We start from the raw sequence: 26,436 nt of genomic DNA, 5'->3' as shown, positions 1-26,436 counted from the left end.
TTTTATAAAATCATTTTCATTAATATTATCAGTTTTACTTATAAGGTTGAATTAAATCGCTGTTCATTAACATGTTCATATGAAACTGCAATATTAGTCTCAATGCATAACGGTGCTTTGAACACCCGGGCCCAGAAGGCGTAAACAATGGATGACGTCCTACCGTCGAGGGTGAGGCGGACTGGTCGTGAATGGTGGTTACGATGAGGCCCTGCCTCACGGTGTGTCACCGTACACAGGCGGCGGAACCTTGTTACAAGTATGGCTAACTACGACGCTATCCCCCGGAACGCTGACCCCGAAACCCACTCTGACGTACATACCATTACTTAGCTCACCTGCTCACACGGGTAGGTATTATTACGTTGCATAACTCACACACAACAGACATCGTGCTCCTTCAATGGTATCCATTAAACACTGACAAATCTACGACTTAGCATTTTAAACTCTTCATCATTCACACAGGTAGATATGCATACGTTGCATAAATTCCAATCCTCTTATGTAATTCGATGTTATCTAAATGAATGTTACATAAGGTGTCCCACTGAATGTGTGATCGAGCTATATAGACAGGTCACAATGCGTATGCATATGTTGCATTTGAGAGAATGTGAACTACCTCACTGAAATGTGAAGCACTTTAACGTAATAATCACTACCGTATCTGTCTGCGAACTTGTCACTCATGAGTTAAATGACAAAATTCATTGATTCCGATATGTCACGTCCCATTTATTGAACCCCTGGCGTACGGCGGCGGCTGAGGTCCTGTTGAGGTTGTAAAATCAAGACAATGGTGTCCATTAAAACATATGCCAAGTCGTGTAAATAAGTACGTTTTTAATTAGGCTGAAAGGTTTGTGTGACAATGAACAAAATTTGTGTATGAATAACTTTGTTATAAACGGAAATTGAAGTTTTATTAGGTAGAGGGGCAAACAAACTATAAGTGTTTTAAACAAAATTATAGAACAGAAGACTATGTTTTAAGGAACCTTCAAGGGGTTACAGGTCGGCTCCTGCCAAGTTTAGGCGTGGTGTCCAAGTTAAAATTGAAACAGGTCGCTATGAAGGCATCCCTGTACAAAATAGAAATTGTTTTTATTGTAAAGACTGTGTAGAAGATAAGGTTTGTTTCAGTGCGTATTATATGATGATATCAGGGAATCTCTTTTTAATGAATGCATTGTTATCTATCTATCTATCTTTATGTAATAATCACTACTGTAGCTGTATCTGCGAGCTTGTCACTCATGAGTTAAATGTCAAGGTTCATTGGTTACATATGTCATCCCATTTATTGAACTCTTAGCGTACTGAGACAGCTGAGGTCCTGTTGAGGTTGTAAAATCCTAGTCACGAGACGATGCAATAACTGGGTTATCATCGCTTGTTTCAGTCGCATCAAAATCAGTAGTTACGAAACGAACAGGTCCTAGAGATATGCACAGTCTCTGTTCTACAGTGTTGAGGTTGGGAAGTGTATACATGCCATCAACTCACAGGAAATATGCTTCATCTCTCATTTATTATGTGATCCGTGAAGAACCGGGTTAGAATTGATCTTCAGTAGCTCATGTTTGTCGTAAGAGGCGACGAATGGGATTGGGTGGACAAGCTCGGCGACTTGGTTGACACACAATTCATAACTAACGACAGATTAACTGTTATTATTAAATGATATTTATATAGCGCATATATCCACGCAACTACAAAGTAGTGCCATCCTCGATAATCTCCAGGGTATACGTTATGATCACTCTCCACTATACCTTGCATGCATCCACGGCTTGGCCCGATAATTATATTACCTCCCTTTGCTGGCTTTTTATCCAATCAGATGTCTACGCTGGGAAGTTGAGCGAACCAATCACAACTCACTTTCGCTTCTTAAATTATCTAACCGTTTAAACTTGGCAACACAACTGATGCAGAGGGTACTCTGAATGACTGACTGACTGACTGAGTTTAGTTTTACGCCGCTTTTAGCAATATTCCAGCAATATCACGGCGGGGGACACCAGAAATGGGCTTAACACATTGTGCCCATGTGGTGAATCGCACTAGGCTACCCCACCGCCCCGTACTCTAAATGAGGTAGAAGGATTTGTTTCATATACTTTTTTAAAATCTGTCAATGTTTAGATCTGTCGATTTGTATGATTTCCCCAAAAATATGAGTGGCACTGCGAACAAACCTTGGCGACTGCGACCGCTATCTTTGTTGACACTGGCAAGCTCGGATGTAACGGCGGCTTAGCTGATTGGCTACTCTGAGAATGCGGAGCCAGCCAAGGGAGGTAATAAAATTATCGGGCCAAACCGTGGTGACATCATCGAGGATGAACTAGTACATGCTCAAGGCGCTGGTATTTTTCCATCGATCGTTGGAGGTCACTCTCAACGGTACATCGTATTTTCAATCTCAACTCCCTGGGGAGTATACAACTCTTGCAACCACTAAGCGCACTGAGTGGCTTTCCCATCATTACGAGGTACCCATTCACATCTGGGTGGACTGGGACACATAGTCACAGTACTTTGTCCTAGTTTACTGCACGTTGGTGTACCCGCAATTAGGTGTTTGCACGTATTCATGTGGTCACCATCTGATCATATACCAACGGATTCATGGGTTCTTTTAAGTGCACAGGGTTGTATACTGTACACTGGGGGTTGTGACAACACTGAAATAGTCTCCAAGATTTTTACACCCGTTCACAGGTGGGCTCGATCCCGACACCTCAAGCTCGCTGGATCACTAGCCTGGAGCCTTAGCCAGCTCGCCCCCATGTCCGAGTGAATGAGTGAGTGAGTGGGGTTTTACTCAGCTTTATCGTAATATTCCAACAATATCAAGGCGGGGAACACCAGAAACGGACTTCACACATTGAAGTAACCGGTTTAAATAACCACTAAGCTACCTAGCTTACCGCCCCGCTGCCCAAAGTGGAGGAATGACGTAAATAATAGCTCTTGGTAAATGCTTACAATAATGATTCATGAGAGAATGAAAATCCATAAGAATTCCATAATGTTTCGAATATATAATTAATTCACATTAAAGAAAGGCAATGACCCTGTACTGAAAAACGTCACTGAAAGTAGTCTATCGTTCAGATGACGTGATGTAAGCTATTCAGTACGTCATGAACAATGGATGACTCTATGACGTCACATGGCTTCAACTGGCCAATCGACAATCAGAATGGCTAAAATAAACACGTGCAAATATCTGAAACGTATCCAACACAATCATCCTACCGTTATGAGTAAAGCATACGTTGAAATTATTGTACAAGCATAGGCCCTTATGTGAAACACTAATTTGTGAAACAAGAGTTCTTTTCATTCTTTTTTCAATCTGCAGCGAGTTACACGAGTTTCGTAAAGTCCTTACAACAAAAATCCGAGTGTAGCAATTACTTCATCCCTTATCATTTCATAATCTTTTGGAAAAACAACTGATCACGACCGCCGTCTTAGAAAACCTCAGTTGTCGAAAGACGTCAACAATCTTCAGTTATGACGTCGTTACTGGTGTCACCTCATTCAGACCTTACGTCACAAAGAAACTGGAATGACGTCAACAATGCCACACAGAAGACGTGAACAATATACTAGTACAGGCTATTACATGACAGTTTTCCTTTCGCCAGTCAGATCAGCATATCAGAACGAGGGCAGGAGGCCCTAGGGGCTGGTATGATAGTCGATGGCTGATATGACTGGCGACAGGGAAACTGTCATATCATAACCTTTTTATCATATCACACTTCTGTAAATATTGAAACAGTACAAAAAACCCGAGCTGAAGTACTTTATGATAAGTTTCAAATCACCTTCAGTTTTTCTTACGGCGGTGACATTCTTCATACTGTCGACGAATGACAAAGTATCCGTTTCATTGGAGAACCGGTCGTGTCCTGCATTCCTCGTGTCATCTGTGTTTTCATTATTTAAAATTTCGTCTAACTCCATGAATCTGCCGGCAAGAGCATCCAAAACATCGTCGCCATGATTAGAACTCACACTTCCACCATTTCTTGATGGACAGCAACTCGAGCAGACGACGCAAGGGACGTAACTCTAAAACAAACTAGGCTCCGTCTATTAAAGTTTCGAGCGTTTCCGTGTATTCATTCCGTACAAGTTTAGTAGTCAGGCAATACGGCTGATATGGATTTTCGGCGGGCTGATATGGCTGGTATCCACTTTGGACCTGGTGGTCAATATGGACATGTACTGACAGCCAGTATTGCACGTTCAAAATGGTCCATATTATTCATAGGTATATGATAAATTGGTGTATAGGAACTATATACACCAATTTATCATATACCTAGTGGAAATACGATTTTAATCATTTGTTTATAATCATATGGGCAATAAACATGCATACCCATGGTGTAGTATCAGCGCATAGGTTTTCTACACGTCTCTACTTTAACTGTGAATACTGGTGCTGTGGGGCTGTTGTTCAAGATGGTCTGGACTAGAGCTGACTAGAATACCACGCCCCTCTCCTGATATAAGCAATAGTAGGTGAGCATAGTTTTACACTGCTTTTAGCACGCCGAAGACCCGGGTTCGATTCCCCATATGGGTGCAATGTGTGAAGCCCATTTCTGGTGTCCCCCGCCGTGATATTGCTGGAATGTTGTTAAAAGCGGCGTAAAACTAAACCCATTCACTTCCCTTGCGGAATTCTGCTACGATTTGGTTAACCTTCATCCTCTCGATGAGATATACCACTTATGAATTTCCCAAAGGAGGAGCCCGTCCCTCTATCTTGCAGTGCCTGGCCAGGCGCGTAGCAAGCCATTTTTTTCGGGTAAGCCCAATAGATTGCAAAACTTTATATATAGATAGTATTGAGGGCTTGTCCAACCTTTTTACTTACAATCATGTGTAAGCCTGGGCTTTTTAATAATGGCAGCTACGCCCCTGCTGGCCAAATTTAACCGCCGACCCGTGACGCCTCATATACGTGTTGAATGGGAGGTACATGTAGGTCAGTACTCATTGGCCAGTCCATTCTATGGATGTTGTGTTGATGGAGGTAAGTTCTCACGACCCTGCATGCTCAGCACAGGCATATAGAAAGTTGTGCACTAGATCTTCTCCGTCTATAAAATTAAGATTTCATTATGCGTTTAAAATTCTCCACTTTTTTAACCTATCCCAATAAAAGTAGTGAGCAACCTGTGGGGGGATCTGTAGGCGTCGAAATACGGGACGACATGAATGCAGTGAGTGAGTGAGTTTGGTTTTACGCCACTTTTAGCAATATTCTAGCAATATCACTGCGGGGGACACCGGAATTGGGTTTCACACATTGTACCCATGTGGAGAATCGAACCTGGGTCTTTCACGTGACGAGCGAACGCTTTAACTACTTGGCTTCCTCACCGCCCCAAATGAATACAAAGCAAAGGGATTGGTATGCTCTGGTATAGCGTTACACATTTAACATAAAAAATATGTCGAACCATAAATGACGAATGTTTATATTTTTCCCACTGCACACTGATAAATGAAAGAGGTCATAACTCCACTGTGATTAGCACTAGGTCATTCAGCTGACTTGGTGACAATTTGCTGCGGCTAAGAACATTGTATTTTGGAGAAGTTTTGTTCCCCCAAAGGAACCATCGCAAAGCAAACTCAGGGTTGTTAACACACAGTACTAGTATTCTTCAGAACGGTCCCGATCCGTGCTTGTCTTCCAGTATTAAACACATAGACGTTCTGTTGAGTCTTTTTTTCACACTCAGAGACTCTGCATTTACACCTATATTTTATGACCCACCTGCTTGTCTTGAGGAAATTATCGATTGTTTCTTGGAGTGATACGATAACAAATACAACCTAAACTGTACCTCACTGCAAAAGTATCCGACCACGTGATTTGCGGTAGGGCTTGGTTCCAAAATGGAAGTCACGTGACTATTGATAGAATGGTAACTATACAACACGTGCAGGCGAATGTGACCAATGTGATTGATTTAGGTCACGACTCCCACTGTGCGATGGATCAGACAGTCAGGCACTCGATGTGGAGTCTCTGAGGCCGTGGACAAAGTTTGCAGGTAGATATAGACATTTGCAATTGATGGGATTTATCAGGTAGTAAATCATTGTTTGACGCGTGCTGAACGCCTGACAGCTGTCAAAACAAAGTCATCTCAAATGTCAAGTGTTGATCGCTGATCGGGTGATCGGGAAACTAACCACGGTAATCTGTTTCATTTGACTACAAGTTTTCTAAATGGCTTTGTGTATTCAAATGTTGTGAAGAGAGGTCTGACGTAATTCAATTCTCAGCGATTTTTTCACACGTGAAAGGCAATTCGGCCCCATCATTCAGTCTCAGTGAGGAGGAGTCGATATGTTTATTTCAGTGAGGGTGTACACCGGGTGGCCATATAACGTTTCACATAATTGTACCAGCTATACCAAGTTGGTCACACAATATTCATTGACGATTCAGTGGCGGATCCAGAGGGGGGGGGGGGGGTGTTTCCCAGGGGTTCGAACCCCTTTTGAAAATGACTAAAGACCACATTGAAGTTAATGTTTTGCAATGGCAGAGCCAAGGTGGGGTCAAACCCCCTGAACACCCACCACCACCCCCACCTTTGAAAATCTCTTGATCCGCTTATGCGATCTATCACAAAGTAACACCATGCAACATGTATCTTATGAAGATTGACATCTCCAGTGTGTATACTGTATGAAATTATAGGTCACATTAATTTTTTAATAATATATTTATTGAAATCCTTGACTGGCATTTGGAGGCAGAACATGATGCATGAACATTTAATGGATAAAAACTTCTATATTGTTTGGGAAAACTTTTCACAGATAATCTAGCCTTTTCATTTGGTGAGAAAGGCTATCTCATGCTACGTATAATAAGCTCAGTCTATGTTTATCAGATACACATCAGTAAATGAATATGAACCTGAGAAACACAGTTGTCAGTTACATGTATTGGGTATATATTGGGTTTCATTGAAAATAGATTGCTAGTCACAGATGTGTTGTGAATGTGTTTAAAGTGGAATTTGAATGTATTTCCCACTCCTTGTTACCCTCAGGATTCCATTAAATAACCCGAAAATGACCCTGACCACTCAGATCAGATCAGTTGATACAGGATTGTGTGCTAAGAGTCAGCCCTGTCTACTCAGTCTCATTATCCTTGCAATGGGTATGGAGGATTGTAGTCACTGGGGCATACAGGATTGTACAGGATTGTAGTCACGGGGGTATACGAGGATTGTAGTCTCTGGGGTATACAGGATTGTAGTCACTGGGTTATACAGGATTGTAGTCACTGGGGTATGCAGGATTGTATTCACTGGGGTATACAGGATTATAGTCACTCGGGTATGGAGGATTATAGTCACTGGGGTATGCAGGATTATAGTCACTAGGGTATGCAGGTCATTGAGGAGTCACTGGGGTATACAGGATTGTAGTCACTGGGGTATGCAGGATTGTAGTCACTGGGGTATGGAGGATTGTAGTCACTGGGGTATGCAGGATTGTAGCCACTGGGGAGGATTGTAGTCACTGGGGTATGCAGGATTGTAGTCACAATGGGGTATGCAGGATTGTAGTCACTGGGTATGGAGGATTATAGTCACTGGGGTATACAGGATTGTAGTCACTCTATGGAGGATTATAGTCATACAGGATTATAGTCACTGGGGTATGGAGGTTATGTAGTCACTGGGGTATGCAGGATTGTAGTCACTGGGGTATGGAGATTATAGTCACTGGGGGGTATACATCATTATAGTCACTGGGGTATACAGGATTGTAGTCACTGGGGTATACAGGATTGTAGTCACTGGGGTATACAGGATTATAGTCACTGGGGTATGCAGGATTGTAGTCACTGGGGTATACAGGATTATAGTCACTGGGGTATGCAGGATTGTAGTCACTGGGGTATGGAGGGTATCACTGGGATATGGAGGATTATAGGATTAGGATTATAGTCACTGGGGTATGCAGGATTATAGTCACTGGGGTATGCAGGATTGTAGTCACTAGGGTATGCAAGGATTGTAGTCAATGGGGTACTGGAGGATTATGCAGGATTATAGTCACTGGGGTATCACAGGGTATACAGGATTTGTAGTCACTGGGGTATACAGGATTGTAGTCACTGGGGTATGCAGGATTCACTAGGGGTATGCAGGATTATAGTCACTGGGGTATACAGGATTATAGTCACTGGGGTATGCAGGATTGTAGTCACTGGGGTATGCAGGATTATAGTCACTGGGGTATGCAGGATTGTAGTCACTGGGGTATGCAGGATTATAGTCACTGGGGTATACAGGATTATAGTCACTGGGGTATACAGGATTATAGTCACTGGGGTATACAGGATAGTCACTAGTCACTCACTGGGGTATACAGGATTGTAGTCACTGGGGTATACAGGATTGTAGTCACTGGGGTATACAGGATTATAGTCACTGGGGTATGCAGGATTGTAGTCAATGGGGTATACAGGGTTGTAGTCACTGGGGTATGCAGGATTGTAGTCACTGGGGTATGGAGGATTATAGTCACTCGGGCATACAGGATTGTAGTCACTGGGGTATGCAGAGTTGTAGTCACTGGGGTATGCAGGATTGTAGTCACTGGGGTATACAGGATTATAGTCACTGGGGTATACAGGATTATAGTCACTGGGGTATACAGGATTATAGTCACTGGGGTATACAGGATTGTAGTCACTGGGGTATACAGGATTGTAGTCACTGGGGTATACAGGATTATAGTCACTGGGGTATACAGGATTGTATTCACTGGGGTATACAGGATTGTAGTCACTGGGGTATACAGGATTGTAGTCACTGGGGTATACAGGATTGTAGTCACTGGGGTATACAGGATTGTAGTCACTGGGGTATACAGGATTATAGTCACTGGGGTATGGAGGATTGTAGTCACTGGGGTATGGAGGATTGTAGTCACTGGGGTATACAGGATTGTAGTCACTGGGGTATACAGGATTGTAGTCACTGGGGTATACAGGATTGTAGTCACTGGGGTATACAGGATTATAGTCACTGGGGTATACAGGATTGTAGTCACTGGGGTATACAGGATTGTAGTCACTGGGGTATACAGGATTATAGTCACTGGGGTATACAGGATTGTAGTCACTGGGGTATACAGGATTGTAGTCACTGGGGTATACAGGATTGTATTCACTGGGGTATACAGGATTGTATTCACTGGGGTAGGATAGGCACATTATGTCACTGGGGTATACAGGGTTGTAGTCACTGGGGTATGGGGGATCAGAGTATAGTCACTGGGGTATACAGGATTGTAGTCACTGGGGTATACACTGGGGTATACAGGATTATATTCACTGGGGTATACAGGATTGTAGTGACTGGGGTATACAGGATTGTATTGACTGGGGTATACAGGATTGTAGTCACTGGGGTATACAGGATTGTATTGACTGGGGTATGCAGGGGTGACTGGGGTATACAGGATTGTAGTCACTGGGGTATACAGGATTGTATTGACTGGGGTAGTAAGAATCGTATTGACTGGGGTATGCAGGATTGTATTGACTGGGGTATACAGGATTGTATTGACTGGGGTATACAGGATTGTATTGACTGGGGTATACAGGATTGTATTGACTGGGGTATACAGGATTGTATTGACTGGGGTAGACAGGATTGTATTGACTGGGGTATACAGGATTGTATTGACTGGGGTATACAGGATTGTATTGACTGGGGTATACAGGATTGTATTGACTGGGGTATACAGGATTGTATTGACTGGGGTATACAGGATTGTATTGACTGGGGTATACAGGATTGTATTTGACTGGGGTATACAGGATTGTATTGACTGGGGTATTCAGGATTGTATTGACTGGGGTATACAGGATTGTATTGACTGGGGTACACAGGATTGTATTGACTGGGGTACACAGGATTGTATTGACTGGGGCACTCAGGATTGTATTGACTGGGGTACACATGATTGTATTGACTGGGGTATACAGGATTGTATTGACTGGGGTACACAGGATTGTATTGACTGGGGTACACAGGATTGTATTGACTGGGGTATACAGGATTGTATTGACTGGGGTATACAGGATTGTATTGACTGGGGTATACAGGATTGTATTGACTGGGGTATACAGAATTGTAGTCACGGAGGCATGCAGCTAGACAAATCAGTTTTTTTTCTTATTTTTTATTTCTTTTGAACTTGAACATGCAAAACATTAAACATTTACAAATGCTTGTCATCTATTTGAATGGGGGGATGACTAAACATTGTGCCAGATGGGTCCAAGATGGGACAATGTTATTAATGGCTAATTACTCAAAGATAAATGAAGTCCAGTGTACCTACATGTTTGATGCTTTATTTGCACCTGACATTAATGAACAATCACAAACTGCATTTTGTTGTCATAATCTGTAGTCCAGGTTTGGTATTTCTTTTACCTTTATCATAAAATTTAACATTTTCTGTTGACTAAAGGGCACCCTGATTCTACTTCAGACTTTCTTTTTAGTATATAAACAGAAAATATAAGATATTCTTTTTATATGATTGTCACTTTGTCAGTGTGAAATTTTTATGATTTCTCTTGCAGAACTTAAAAAAGATTTAAAATTATCGACTTAATCCAGAATGTCGGAGAGTGAGAGAGTGCCTCTCCTGAAGGATGACTCTGCAAGAGATGATCCAGTATATGTCAATGTCCCACCAACGGGTCATACAGAGTCGAGCATCGATGGGGCATCGGAAGTCAGAGAAAACACAATTTACCAGCCTTACGTTGAAAAAAGACGAGAACTCTCCCATCACAGGAAGAGCTACAGTGAAGGAGTGGATCCTATATCCCTGTCGTGGGAAAATGTTAATGTTTATGTGAAATCTGAGAGAAAGAAGTGCTGTGGCGGAAGCTCAAAGGCTGTGAAACAGAAACAGATATTACGAAATGGTAAGTAAAGTTTACCAAAATTATTTATGAAAGTCAGTGTGATGTTGTAATGATCATATTTGGTTTAACGCTGCACTCAGCAATATTCCGACTGGACAATCCAGTGATCAGCATCATGAGCATCAATTTACACAAAAGAGATACAATGACATGTGTCAACCAAGGGAGCCTGACCACCCGATCCTGTTTGTCATCTCTTACAACAAGCATGGGTTGCTGAAGACCAATTCTAAACTGAATCTTCACAGGTTTATATACTGGGAATTAATGTTATGCTATATACATGTTTTGGATTTAAATATACAATTTAACTCTAGATAAGGTATTGTGAACATAATTTGACATTTGAGGTAAAATGTTTATAGATGTTAACTTTTTTATCATGTGTTATGAGGCAGTTATACATTGTGCAACAATGTGTCAACTGTTATACATTGTGCCTGAAGATTCAGTAAAGTACAGGGGCGTTCTATATTTAGACTTACTAGATTTAGACTGAATGATCTGGAAAGGACTACAAGGAACTTTTTCCAGAATCATTTGCCTTAAAGCTCAGGTCACAAATCGGTGAAGTTAAGCAGCGTCGAGCTCGGAGAGTCCTTGGATGGGTGACCGTGTTTGGCAGCTTGACTCCTGAGAGTTTCTAGGACTTGAGTCCTGCCCCACAACGAAGCACATGTGACACATGTGGTCTCACCTTAGGCAAGTGAGTTTGTTCAAAATTGTCTCTGTTCACCCAGCAGGAAAATGGGTACCCGGTGGAAAAAAGTCATATGACTATAACCTTCTAGCGCCTAACAGGCAGCTTGGGTTATCCGGGGTAATAATGGCCTTGATTGTTAGCGCTATGAGCATACCTAGTGTGGAGTTTGGCGCTATATAATGGACACATTATTATTATTATTATTATATGAGGTTAGTAAAGGGGAGTCGTATCTCACATTACATCTCCAGTTACCAGAAGACCCGCACTGTATGTGATGATCACGTTATGCCCTCTACCAGAACAATCTCAAATCTCTAGAGCCTCATGTCCATGTTATTGCTGACTCTAAGAAGGCCCAGTAGCTGCAGGTCAATGCTCAGAGTTGTGTCCCTTGCTTACTTTGACCTGTTGCTATGTTGCCAGGTGCCAAATTTACCATCCTCAGCGTGTGAGTATCAAGCTCTAACATGTCTGTGCATCACACTTATGGCTCTTTTGAAAAACTGGGGAGGAATTGTTCTTCTGCAAACCATGCTTGTCTCCCTCTGTGCAGATCCCAATGCTTGTCTCCCCTTGTGAAGAACCAGGTTATTATTGGTCCTCAGCAACCAATGCTTGTCTCCCTCTGTGCAGATCCCAATGCTTGTCTCCCCCTTGTGAAGAACCAGGTTAAAATTGGTCCTCAGCAACCAATGCTTGTCTCCCTCTGTGCAGATCCCAATGCTTGTCTCCCCCTTGTGAAGAACCAGGTTAAAATTGGTCCTCAGCAACCAATGCTTGTCTCCCTCTGTGCAGATCCCAATGCTTGTCTCCCCCTTGTGAAGAACCAGGTTAAAATTGGTCCTCAGCAACCAATGCTTGTCTCCCTCTGTGCAGATCCCAATGCTTGTCTCAGATCCCTTGTGAAGAACCAGGTTATTATTGGTCCTCAGCAACCAATGCTTGTCTCCCTCTGTGCAGATCCCAATGCTTGTCCCCTTGTGAAGATCCAGGTTATTATTGGTCCTCAGCAACCAATGCTTGTCTCCCTCTGTGCAGATCCCAATGCTTGTCTTCCCCTTGTGAAGATCCAGGTTATTATTGGTCCTCAGCAACCAATGCTTGTCTCCCTCTGTGCAGATCCCAATGCTTGTCTCCCCCTTGTGAAGAACCAGGTTAAAATTGGTCCTCAGCAACCAATGCTTGTCTCCCTCTGTGCAGATCCCAATGCTTGTCTCCCCTTGTGAAGAACCAGGTTATTATTGGTCCTCAGCAACCAATGCTTGTCTCCCTCTGTGCAGATCCCAATGCTTGTCTTCCCCTTGTGAAGATCCAGGTTATTATTGGTCCTCAGCAACCAATGCTTGTCTCCCTCTGTGCAGATCCCAATGCTTGTCTTCCCCTTGTGAAGATCCAGGTTATTATTGGTCCTCAGCAACCAATGCTTGTCTCCCCCTTGTGAAGAACCAGGTTAAAATTGGTCCTCAGCAACCAATGCTTGTCTCCCTCTGTGCAGATCCCAATGCTTGTCTCCCCCTTGTGAAGATCCAGGTTATTATTGGTCCTCAGCAACCAATGCTTGTCTCCCTCTGTGCAGATCCCAATGCTTGTCTCCCCCTTGTGAAGAACCAGGTTAAAATTGGTCCTCAGCAACCAATGATTGTCTCCCTCTGTGCAGATCCCAATGCTTGTCTTCCCCTTGTGAAGATCCAGGTTATTATTGGTCCTCAGCAACCAATGCTTGTTGAGGGAGGTTGTGACTGTTTGACGCATGTCGTCATATCTCTGTTGTATAAACTGATGTTCCTATGTGAACCGCTGGTCTGTCTGTTGTCATACAGCTCAAATATTGCATTTAACAAACAAACAAACATACTAAAGATGAGTAGTGAAACAACTTGTTTGTGAACTTGTTTCAGAGAAGAAATGTGTATCAGTTGTTGAAATGGATGAAAATATGTTCTCTTGCTAAACAAAAGAAATCACTGACGTCTGCTACAGAACTTCGACCACATTGGCGGATCCAAGTGCGTGTGAGTGTGAACTTGGATCCGCCCCTTTGAAACTTCCTGGATCCGCCTATGTGGTCCATTTACCTCTGCAACACCTACAGGTAAAGGTTGATGCTGACAGGTGTAGTGTAGTCTCCCTGGCCTATCTAATCTAGACTGACCCACATGTGGTGGACAGTTGACTCATCTGATAACACTGATGACCCCAACCTTGCCAACTCAGCAAGATGGAGATGCTGGGACTAAAGTTCCTCCACTATCATCTGATTGGTGTCTCGACTCGTGCAAATTGTGATTTGTTTGTGGGGAATGAGTGAGTGAGTGAGTTAGTTTTACGCCACACTCAACAATATTCCAGCTATGGCGGCAGTCTTTAAATAATCGAGTCTGGGACAGACAATCCAGTGATCAACAGCATGAGCATCGATCTGTGCAATTGGGAACCGATGACATGTGTCAACCAAGCCAGCGAACCTGACCTCCCGATCCCGTTAGTCTTGTGGGGAATGAAATACAAAATGACAGCAGTGAAGAAATCAGATTTATTGTTTTGCAAATACCTCTAAAATATGTATATTAGAATTTATTTACATGCATTTTGAAAATATATTCACCTTTAAAGAATTTATTCGAGTTGATTGAAAATATTTAGAAACTCGGTTACACAATAACACTGTGTAAGATTGGCCAGCTTATGTGCACGCTTTTCACATCACCTTGAGGAAAGGGAATTAACTTACTTCAGAAGTCCAGTTTTCACCATTGCAGAACCAGGCTGAAATATTGTAGCTCGATCGTAGCGCCAGTGGCTATTAGTAGCTTAATGGACCTTCTATGTCCCTCCAACTGACCAGACTGATTCTGCCTGTCATGTTTCATTTGGAAAATATGTGTCAATGCCTTTTTAATGGTACACATGTTCTGCACATCCTGTAATTGACCAAAATCTCCACGACAGCTGTGATGTTTATAGATGAGATACTGATTTCTTTAAACAAGTATATCTCCATAATTCCAGCCACAGTTATGAACTGGACTTTTATCCCAGTTCTGTCAGTTATCTCCTTTGACCTTTGAAAGGTGAAATAACCTATTATCAGTGTTAAATAATTCACGGTTTAAAGTTTGCCGCATGTACACCTGAACTCTGAACCATGGTAACATAGGGATTCCATGATACAACTGGTCTCCAGCAGCCCATGCTTGTAGTAAGAGGGGACTAACAGGACAAGCCTCACTTACTTGGTTCATGTATGTCATTGCATCCCAACTGTATGGACTGGTTCATGTACGTCGTTGCATCCCAACTGTATGGACTGGTTCATGTCTGTCATTGCATCCCAACTGTATGGACTGGTTCATGTCTGTCATTGCATCCCAACTGTATGGACTGGTTCATGTCTGTCATTGCATCCCAACTGTATGGACTGGTTCATGTCTGTCATTGCATCCCAACTGTATGGATGGTTGGATGGTCTGTCATTGCATCCCAACTGTATGGACTGGTTCATGTCTGTCATTGCATCCCAACTGTATGGACTGGTTCATGTCTGTCATTGCATCCCAACTGTATGGACTGGTTCATGTATGTCATTGCATCCCAACTGTATGGACTGGTGCTTATGATGTCAATCACTGGATTTTTTATTTTTTTATATTTTTTATTCATAGTTGAGTTATATTTATTTTGACACATTGCTAAATAAAAATACTGGTATAACAAAATATAAAAATATACTGGATCATCTCTTGCAGAGTCATCCTTCAAGAGAGGCACTCTCTCACTCTCTGACATTCTGGATTAATTCAATAATTTTAAATTTTTTTAAGTTCTGCAAGAGAAATCATAAAAATTTTCAAAGTGACAATCACACACAGAGTGACAATCATATGAAAAAGTAATTAAATCGTTTACAGTATCTTATATTTTCTGTTTATATACTAAACCTTTTTCCACTTTCAAAACCATTCCAATCCTGGAGGACTCATACTACAATTTCACTACAACTTTTCCAAGATTCAATGGCTGGAATTAAGCCTGATTATAACATAAACTGAATCCTGGTAGTCACACATCTGGAAGATAGGATACCTGATGTCATTTTGAAATCACGGATGGACATACATATGATAATCAAATTAATTGCATATAGATCTTAAAGTATCATTTTCATTTCTGCAGTACCAAATTACATCCTCAAATGACAACAGACCCTGGCAATAAATATCACTGTTAAAGTGTAACACTGAGAACTGGTTTACACAAATGCAATTATTTCAATCCAGCTATTTCTTGAATTTGTTAAATTATCACACAAGATACAGCTATTATCATGACACAACTCCACTTTTCTATATTACTTAACTCTTTATTCGAAAAACATAAATATGTGCTATACATGTCAATCGTCACCAGTCACGGAAATCTAGATGCATGTAGGAGGGACTCTTGCAATGTTACATCACTATTTCATAAATAAAACTAGGCATGTTACAGATAGTTTTTCCCGGAAAACTTTCATCATTCCAATAGATTTTCCTTTAACAATATCTTTGTACTTCCTTTTAAGGGTTCATTGCCATGGTAACTACACACTATACTGGTGTCTTACTTGGAATTTAGCTCTTAAAGAACACATACATTTAACTGGACACTGGATTGTGTTGCCCAGGTGCTGATTTCTCGGAAAAAACTTAAGTCTGAGTTTTGACTTAAGTTAGAGTTTTTACTCAAATTTGAGAAAACACATGAAAACGCATTTCCCAGAATGAATTGAATTCGATATTAAACTCAAACATAGTAGACAATTTCAGTTTGGTGGATAGATTATTTGAGTTGTTTGGGCTTTTTTATTCTGAAAATGCAATTGAGTTAAAAATTCAGCTGTTTCAAATTGTCAAACTCAGTTTCAAATTTGAGTAAAAACTTGAGAAATCAGCACTTGATTATTTACAGACAACTGTGATAGAGCTGATGTCCTGCTGAGTGTGGTATCAAACGGGAAACAAACAACAGCAGTTACACAGAAACAGTTTAGAAGACCACAGAAGAAACATTTAAAGCACAACTAGTTTAAAAATATCCACTTGTGGGTTTAAAATATCCTGTAGACTGAGCCAGTATAACCATAACATATACCAATGCATGGATGATTAACAGGTTCCAGAATTTACATGGAGCAGTGCTAGAAAATGGCGCTAGTTCCATGGTTCAAGGTACCATTTTACATTAATTTGACTGGAATTCACGATATTGGAAAGACATGTTTCCATTATTCTTTTCTCAAAATCAAAATATGAAATCATTCATGACTTCACAGATTTACATTAAAAAGGGTTTCCATTTTGTGGTATTATGTTTCATAAAAATGAGATGTTTGGCACAAGGTGAGCTACTGTACCTGTGGTACGAAGTAGACAGCCACATAAATATGTGCTTTATGTATTTCAGTGACAGGACTTGTGAAGCCAGGGACACTGCTGGCCATTATAGGAGCCAGGTAAGTATCATAAATACACCATCATGCTTTCATCTTCATCATCTCTGATGTCGATGGTGTCAAACTTATCTCATGTCAGTGTGCGAAATAGTTTCCAAATTTTGCTAGCCAGTCGGGTTAGCTATGCCTGAAATTTACTAGCCCACAAAATAATTCACTAGCCCGAAATTTAGATTAAGAAACTATGCAAAAGATTACAAAATGGTAAAATACCATCATTTATCAGGCCATAAAAGTGTATTATAACTTAACAAGTCGGAGAGGGTGATATATTAAAAAAATGACCCCATGAAAATTCACTAGTCAGTCGGGCCAGTGACTAAGGAGATTTACTGGCCTGGGCCTCGTTTCACAAAGCTCTCGTAAATCTCAGTCTTTTCTCGTAGCATTCGTACCTGCTATGTTACAGTACGGGAGATTACTGTAACATAGGAGGTACGAATGCTACGAGAAAAGTTACAAGATCTTAGGCTTACGAGAGCTTTGAGAAACAGGGCCCAGACTGGTAGCCACATCCTAGCGGGTGAATGGCTATTTCGCACACTGTCTCATGTGAAGATCTTCCTTAGAACTGATCTTCAGCAACCCATGCATTTAGGAAGAGGTCACTAGCGGGACTGGGTGGTCATTTAGGAAGAGGTGACTAGGGGGACTGGGTGGTCATTCAGGAAGAGGTGACTAGCAGGACTGGGTGGTCATTTAGGAAGAGGTGACTAGCAGGACTGGGTGGTCATTTAGGAAGAGGTGACTAGCAGGACTGGGTGGTCATTTAGGAAGAGGTGACTAGCAGGACTGGGTGGACTGGGTGGTCATTTAGGGAAGAGGTGACTAAGAGGGACTAGCAGGGTGGGTGGTCATTTAGGAAAGAGGTGACAAGCAGGACTGGGTGGTCATTTAGGAAGAGGTGACAAGCAGGACTGGGTGGTCATTTAGGAAGAGGTGACAAGCAGGACTGGGTGGTCATTTAGGAAGAGGTGACTAGCAGGACTGGGTGGTCATTTAGGAAGAGGTGACTAGCGGGACTGGTTGGTCATTCAGGAAGAAGTGACTAGCAGGACTGGGTGGTCATTTAGGAAGAGGTGACTAGCAGGACTGGGTGGTCATTTAGGAAGAGGTGACTAGCAGGACTGGGTGGTCATTTAGGAAGAGGTGACTAGCAGGACTGGGTGGTCATTCAGGAAGAGGTGACTAGCAGGACTGGGTGGTCATTTAGGAAGAGGTGACTAGCAGGACTGGGTAGTCATTCAGGAAGAGGTGACTAGCAGGACTGGGTGGTCATTTAGGAAGAGGTGACTAGCGGGACTGGGTGGTCATTTAGGAAGAGGTGACTAGCAGGACTGGGTGGTCATTTAGGAAGAGGTGACAAGCAGGACTGGGTGGTCATTTAGGAAGAGGTGACAAGCAGGACTGGGTGGTCATTTAGGAAGAGGTGACTAGCAGGACTGGGTGGTCATTTAGGAAGAGGTGACTAGCAGGACTGGGTGGTCATTTAGGAAGAGGTGACTAGCGGGACTGGGTGGTCATTTAGGAAGTGGTGAGCAGGACTGGGTGGTCATTTAGGGAAGAGGTGACAAGCAGGACTGGGTGGTCATTTAGGAAGAGGTGACAACAGGACTGGGTGGTCATTTAGGAAGAGGTGACAAGCAGGACTGGGTGGTCATTTAGGAAGAGGTGACTAGCGGGACTGGGTGGTCATTTAGGAAGAGGTGACTAGCGGGACTGGGTGGTCATTTAGGAAGTGGTGACTAGCAGGACTGGGTGGTCATTTAGGAAGAGGTGACAAGCAGGACTGGGTGGTCATTTAGGAAGAGGTGACTAGCAGGACTGGGTGGTCATTTAGGAAGAGGTGACAAGCAGGACTGGGTGGTCATTTAGGAAGTGGTGACTAGCAGGACTGGGTGGTCATTTAGGAAGAGGTGACTAGCGGGACTGGGTGGTCATTTAGGAAGAGGTGACAAGCAGGACTGGGTGGTCATTTAGGAAGTGGTGACTAGCGGGACTGGGTGGTCATTTAGGAAGAGGTGACTAGCAGGACTGGGTGGTCATTTAGGAAGAGGTGACTAAAAGGTGACTAAGCGGGACTGGGTGGTCATTTAGGAAGAGGTGACTAAGCGGGACTGGGTGGTCATTTAGGAAGAGGTGACTAGCAGGACTGGGTGGTCATTTAGGAAGAGGTGACAAGCAGGACTGGGTGGTCATTTAGGAAGTGGTGACTAGCGGGACTGGGTGGTCATTTAGGAAGAGGTGACTAGCAGGACTGGGTGGTCATTTAGGAAGAGGTGACAAGCAGGACTGGGTGGTCATTTAGGAAGTGGTGACTAGCGGGACTGGGTGGTCATTTAGGAAGAGGTGACTAGCAGGACTGGGTGGTCATTTAGGAAGAGGTGACTAGCAGGACTGGCCGGTAGTCAGCCTCGTTGACGGGTTTGATGCATGTTGTTGTATCCCATGGGCAGCTGTGTAGCATGATGCTCATGATGTCAATCCCTTGTCCAGACTTGATTGTGAAATGTACAAGAACTATACAGAATATGCCATTTCCATCTCAGGAATATCGTCACCATCAGACACCTGATAACCAAGGATGTTCCCTCATATTTTCTAGGCTACACTACTGCAATAGTTTATTGTCTTCAATATCATAAGAATCCATTTCAAGACTTCAGCGCCTACAGAACACTGCAGCACATAGTGACTCTTACAGCCAAATTCTCCCACATACAGCCACACCGAAGTCCCGGGTTCGAATCCCCACATGGGTACAATGTGTGAAGCCCATTTCTGGTGTCCCCCAGCCGCCGTGATGTTGCTGGAATATTGCTAAAAGCAGCGTAAAACCATACTCAGTCAGTCAGTCCCACATACAGCCAGTTCTAAAAAGTCTTGGTTGCCTATTCAAGCCAGGATAGAATTCAAAGTACTAACACTCACATATGGATGTCTGTATGGTACAGCACCACCGTACCTCTGTGAGCGGATTAAGCAATATCACCCAACCAGAATACTAAGATCCGTAACTCAGTTTATCTGTATTGTCCCTAAGTGGCGACTTAAAGGATTTGGCTACAGACATTTTCCACTCAATCAGCAATCCTCTTGAATTCTCTTCCAAAAGAGCGCCAAGTAAGGCAGACCTAAAGACCCTGCTCTTCGAGAAATACCAAGACTAGTGAACTGGTTATATAGTGCTATGAGCATACCTTCTGGTGTGCAGCTTAGTGCATTCCAAATGGTGTCATTATTATGATAATTGTCATCATATAGCTGGAATATTGCTGCGTGCAGCTATGGCAAACAAACAAACCTGTTGCATCAATACTGAGCACTATACTTGAGTCACAATCATGATGTTTTATTTGCACAAATGTTGATGTTTAATTTTCCATATTCCAAGAGATTGTTGCTATAGCTTTCATTTTTCATTAGTTAATTTTCACTAAAATTGCCCAAAACTTTAATGGAGTTGGTCGTTGAAAATAGAATTAAAATTTCCAAATGAGTACTGTCACCAACATGACTGAATGAAAAACAAACATTTTTATTGTAGCGAGATACGGAAGAAACATTAGAATAAACATATGCATTAATTACCATTTCTTACAAACAGCAATTCTTTTCATCAAATTGTAAAGCATATTCAGCTCCACACAAGTTTGCAAAAATAACTTTTGTTTTCTTCTGATTTCATTTTTTCATTTAGTCATGTAAACCAAGAATGTTTAAGGCCTGTCAACCGACTTGTGTCTTTCTCTTGGGTTTGTTGTACCGGTTTTTGTACAGTCACATATAGCTGTTTGTTTTGTACCAGGTGGTTACGTACTACAAGAGTACTTGTCAGATGTACTACATTTTTTAAATTGAAACAGAATTATTCATAATGAATTGACGCATCCAGACTAACATCTAGTCTCTGAAATGAACATATTTCAAAGAAAAAAAAAAGTTCCTAAAAGATAAGGTTGAGACGCTTTTCTCACTTCGCGTGGTCACCGAGGTGTGGCGGGATAATATGACTTTTGTACTCCCTGCTCGCGGATCGTGAGGGGTGTACATGGTATTTTATCAGTCATGTGAACCAATCAAAACTCGACATTCTTACATGAGGCTGGATAAAGCGCATTGTGTTATGTCACAGGTGTAGATTCATGATGTAGGATAAATTGTAGCATTGCGATTCCCCTTTAATCTTAATTTAATAAACATATGTGATATTATGTTCTATATTCATTAGCTTGTGTATGTAAGCATGATGTTGCATCAGATAGTATTATGCGTGTTATATATTGGTTTGGAGACAGAGGCGGTTCCAGAATTGTGAAAAAGGATTTATTACTCACTAGTTGAAGATATCACTTTTTATTAAATCTACAATGTTATGACATATTCTGTAATAACATCGCGTGATGCCAGACGTATGATGTCAAAATGGTTTACAGTTATGACATCACAATGCTAATACCTCTTTCACAATGGTATTAGACCTTGCTTGACTCGCAGAAAGCTGAGAGTCATCAAACTGCAGGGGGTTTCTATCAATTTATGTTGGAGAGTAATAAACAGAATACTAAACTCGCTTCCGTGAAATACCATTTTTATAAAATACAGGGGCGGATACAGCTTTTGAGAAAGGGCGGGGTGCACACTATTGAGAAAAGGAGGAGGGGTGCACACTTCATTTTCACCCGAGTTTGAATGGTAATTTAATAAACTTTCAGGACAAAAGGGGGGGCGCACCCCTGAACCCCCCCTCTGGATCCGCCTATATGAAACATGTGGAAGAGTTAGCATTAAACTCGCTTTCACTCATTGATACCAAATCATCAACTCGTTTAATAAAAATGGTATTACACAATGTACATGGATGGTCGTTCAGTATCTTCTATATGACTTGACTGAACCTGTGAAGATCCGGGGTAGAATAGGCCTTCAGCAACCCATGCTTGCTACAAAAGGAAACTATGCTTGTCATAACAGGCGACTAATGGGATCGGGTGGTCAGGCTCGCTGACTTATAGCTGGAATATTGCTGAGTGCGGCGTAAAACTAAACTCACTCACTCACTCACTATTATGAGTGAGGGTTACAACTTGGACATGGGCGCTGTTAACATGAAAAGTTTCCACTTACACCATGAATAATTAATATGATCTTCATGCTGAATAAGACATGAGCAAGGCTAGACATGGCCATAAGGTTGTTAGAGTGAGGAGTGAGTGAGTGAGTTTGGTTTTACGCCGCTTTTAGCAATATTCCAGCAATATCACAGCGGGGAACACCAGAAATGGGCTTAACACATTGTACCCATGTGGGGAATCAAACCTGGGTCTTCGGCGTGACGAGCAAACGCCTTAACCACGTGGCTACCCCACCGCCCCTATAAGGTTGTTAGACAAGTGATATCTGTATAACTTATATCTGTCGGAATTACGGATTATGAATAGACAATGCCGTTTAGAAAGTGGTCAAATGTAACATATGTTACATATGTATGGGATTACTGTGTTAGCTGCAGTGGCTGAGTGGGTTAGATCCCTTACTTTGTGTGCTGACGTTTAGGTGCCTGACTCTGAGAGCGTGGGTTCGAATCCCAGATTGGAACCTAACAAAAGTACTAGAATCTGTGCTTTACTGTGAAAGTGTAACCCCAAATATAACATGTGAAGTATGGATTAGATGGAATAGATTGGTAAGGTTCCATAAGGAATCAGGTTCGGTGTGTCTTCAATGTGTCAGTTGTGTGGGACAATGGCGCTGTCCCCAGTCCTCCATGCAGAGAAATGTCTGAACTTAATGACATAGACTAACGCTTAGTCTCTGAATATATATAGTTTTGATTGTAACAAATAAACCCATTTAAATTGAAAAGGAGCCCCAGGGAGACCCGAGAGCTACACTTGCTTCATTTAGGGCTTTGGCATTGCAGGGATTGCTAGGCTGTAGGGAACATAAAATGGTCGGGGACTGTGAGACTGACTATTAATGATCTTTATCTTCCCAGAAAATTTTCACCTCTCAGAATCTCTATTCCACAAATTTCAAAGACCACATTGGTTAAATGAGCATATCGTTTACCCCTGGTTGTTTAATCAGAAGTTTTTTCATCAATATCCCTGGGTTTATTGAATTTAGTTTTTCATTAACTAATTGCCTACAAAAACTGTCCTCAATCACCTTTAACTATAGTTCAGTTATAATAAATAGATTGGCACAGCTGCATGCAGGATAAATAATAATTTTTCAGAGTACACAGAGATATTAGATTTAACTATGTGATGTGGCACATGCTTTTATATCATGCTCAAAGACGTATGAAATATCTAGATATTGGATATTGAATATAGCCATATATCATGTCTATAACTTACAGTGGAGTTTTTATTTAGACCATCCTTTTGCCATGTCATCATTTGTCTGCTTGTGCATCTTTTTTTCTCTTTTTATTTCATTTTAAATAGTTTCATTTACACGCATACATTATAAAATCATACATAGTCAGCAAACAGTCCATTATGATTCATTTGAAGTACATAATACTGTAATTCTCAAATTTTTGCATCATGGTAATTTTTTGCGTGGCAACCAACAGACCGTATTTTACACATTTTGAAGGGACTCTTATGATCCATTTTCATGATATTCAAGATGGTGAAAGATTTTATGTTCAAAAGAGATATATCAAGATGTGTGTAATTTGTTGGAAGTTGTGATGTTTTGATGACGTTGCCTCTATTCGACAAAGTTATCTTAGCACTAAGGTGACCAAATCTACTTTACCATTGGCTTACGATCACCATGACGCTATGCGGACCTTTCCTAGTTTACCATAGGCTTATGATCACTGAAGCGCTAAGCTGACCTTATCTACTTTATCGTAGGCTTACGATCACCGTAGCACTTAGGTGACCTTATCTACTTTACGATAGGCTTACGATCATCATAGCGCCAAGGTAGGAACATCTTCTTTACCATAGGCTTATGATCACCGTAGCACTAAGGTGACCTTATCTACTTTGCCACAGGCTTACGATCACCGTAGCGCTTAGGTGACCTTATCTACTTTATTGTAGGCTTACGATCATCATAGCGCTAAGGTAAGAACATCTTCTTTACCATAGGCTTATGATCACCGTAGCACTAAGGTGACCTTATCTACTTTGCCACAGGCTAATGATCACCGTAGCGCTTAGGTGACCTTATCTACTCTACGATAGGCTTACAATCATCATAGCGCTAAGGTAAGAACATCTACTTTACCATAGGCTTATGATCACCGTAGCACTAAGGTGACCTTATCATCATCATCATCATCATCATCATCTCACCACCATCTACTGTACCATAGGCCTATGATCACCGTAGTGCTTAGGTGACCTTATCTACTTTACCATAGGTTTACTATCACCGTAGCGTGTAGGTGACCTTATATATTCTACCATACCATCAGATCAGTGGCTATAAAACTTTTATTTCATTGTAGTGGTGCTGGCAAGTCAACACTGATGAACGTCCTGACTGGCCGAAATGTTGTGCAATATATCATAGAAGGAGGGATAAAAGTGAATGGCGTGGATGTTGGGAAAGGCATCAAGAACATCTCCGCCTATGTACAGCAGGATGAACTGTTCCTGGGAACACTCACTGTCAGAGAACAACTCATCTTCAGGGTAAATATTGTAATCTCACCCAACATGATAGATAATATAAACCACAGGGTAAATATTGTAATCTCACCCAACATGATAGATAATATACACCAAAGTGTAAATATTGTAATCTCACCTAACATGATAGATAATATAGACCAAAGGGTAAATATTGTAATCTCACCCAACATGATAGATAATATAGACCACAGGGTAAATATTGGAATCTCACCCAACATGATAGATAATATAGACAACAGGGTAAATATTGTAATCTCACCCAACATGATAGATAATATAGACCACAGGGTAAATATTGTAATCTCACCTAACATGATAGATAATATAGACCAAAGGGTAAATATTGTAATCTCACCCAACATGATAGATAATATAGACCCCAGGGTAAATATTGTAATCTCACCCAACATGATAGATAATATAAACCACAGGGTAAATATTGTAATCTCACCCAACATGATAGATTATATATACCACAGGGTGAATATTGTAATCTCACCCAACATGATAGATAAAATATACCACAGGGTAAATATTGTAGTCTCACCCAACATGATAGATAATATAGACCACAGGGTAAATATTGTAATCTCACCCAACATGATAGATAATATAGACCCCAGGGTAAATATTGTAATCTCACCCAACATGATAGATAATATACACCACAGGGTAAATATTGTAATCTCACCCAACATGATAGATAATATAGACCCCAGGGTAAATATTGTAATCTCACCCAACATGATAGATAATATAGACCACAGGGTAAATATTGTAATCTCACCCAACATGCTAGATAATATAAACCACAGGGTAAAGAAACTTGTGAAACTTCTTATCCATCGGACACATGAAGATCCGGGTTACAACTGGTCTTCAGCAACCCATGCTTCTTATAAGAGGCGACTGACAGGATCGGGTGGTTAGGTTCGCTGACTTTGTTGACATATGTAATTGTATCCCAATTGTGTACATCAATGCTCATGCTGTTGATCACTGGATTGCCTGGTCCAGACTCGATTATTTACAGACCGCCACCATATAGCTGGAATATTGCTGAGTGTGGTGTTAAAGAGAAAAACAAAATCTTATCCATCATATGGTTGTATATATTCTACTCAAAGATTGCTAAAGATCAAGCTTTGATGTTGTCAGAATATCATCCCACAAATATAGATTAAAATGTCCCAGTACACACTGACTGGATAACCCTTCTAGGGCCTCAGTTTAGTAATAAACAGACAGAGCCAGTCATGGGCCGATGTGCTTGAAACTGTGTGTTTGCAGGCATCTTTACAGAAGCATTGCACGTCATTATCCGAAAGCGCAACAATAATTGCTACTGTGGATTGCAAAAACTGAATGCACTGACTCACCATTTAATAAAAAATATATATTCTACATAAATATATTTTCATTCATACTTCAAGACATAATGGTGGCAATACAAAGCATGCTAATTTTGTTTGTTAGGAAAATAGTTCCTGTTCACAGAAGGTCCGATTGGTTATTGTTTCGTTTGATGGAATGTGATAAATAAAAA

The 26,436-nt window shown here is 41.5% G+C and overlaps 1 protein-coding gene across 2 annotated transcripts in view; it reads left to right on the top strand.

The window, feature by feature from the left end:
* Window positions 1-215: 215 nt before the first annotated feature.
* The window catches only part of LOC124288028 (protein white-like), a 79,942-nt gene continuing 53,721 nt past the window's right edge, over window positions 216-26,436 (top strand). The window contains exons 1-4 of one of the 2 annotated variants that reach the window (XM_046724583.1): window positions 216-350; window positions 10,679-11,029; window positions 17,178-17,226; window positions 24,704-24,890. In XM_046724583.1, the coding sequence (XP_046580539.1) occupies window positions 10,717-11,029; window positions 17,178-17,226; window positions 24,704-24,890 (549 nt within the window). In that variant the 5' untranslated portion in view covers window positions 216-350; window positions 10,679-10,716. Of the gene's footprint in view, window positions 351-5,992; window positions 6,099-10,678; window positions 11,030-17,177; window positions 17,227-24,703; window positions 24,891-26,436 lie in introns of those variants that run through there. The other variant, XM_046724582.1, reaches the window with a different exon arrangement.

This window comes from Haliotis rubra, unplaced genomic scaffold, assembly GCF_003918875.1.
Source record: "Haliotis rubra isolate DU_JTF1 unplaced genomic scaffold, ASM391887v1 Scf41, whole genome shotgun sequence".
In the NCBI taxonomy this organism is placed as follows: Eukaryota; Metazoa; Mollusca; class Gastropoda; order Lepetellida; family Haliotidae; genus Haliotis; species Haliotis rubra.
This window is presented reverse-complemented; position numbering and strand designations above follow the sequence as displayed.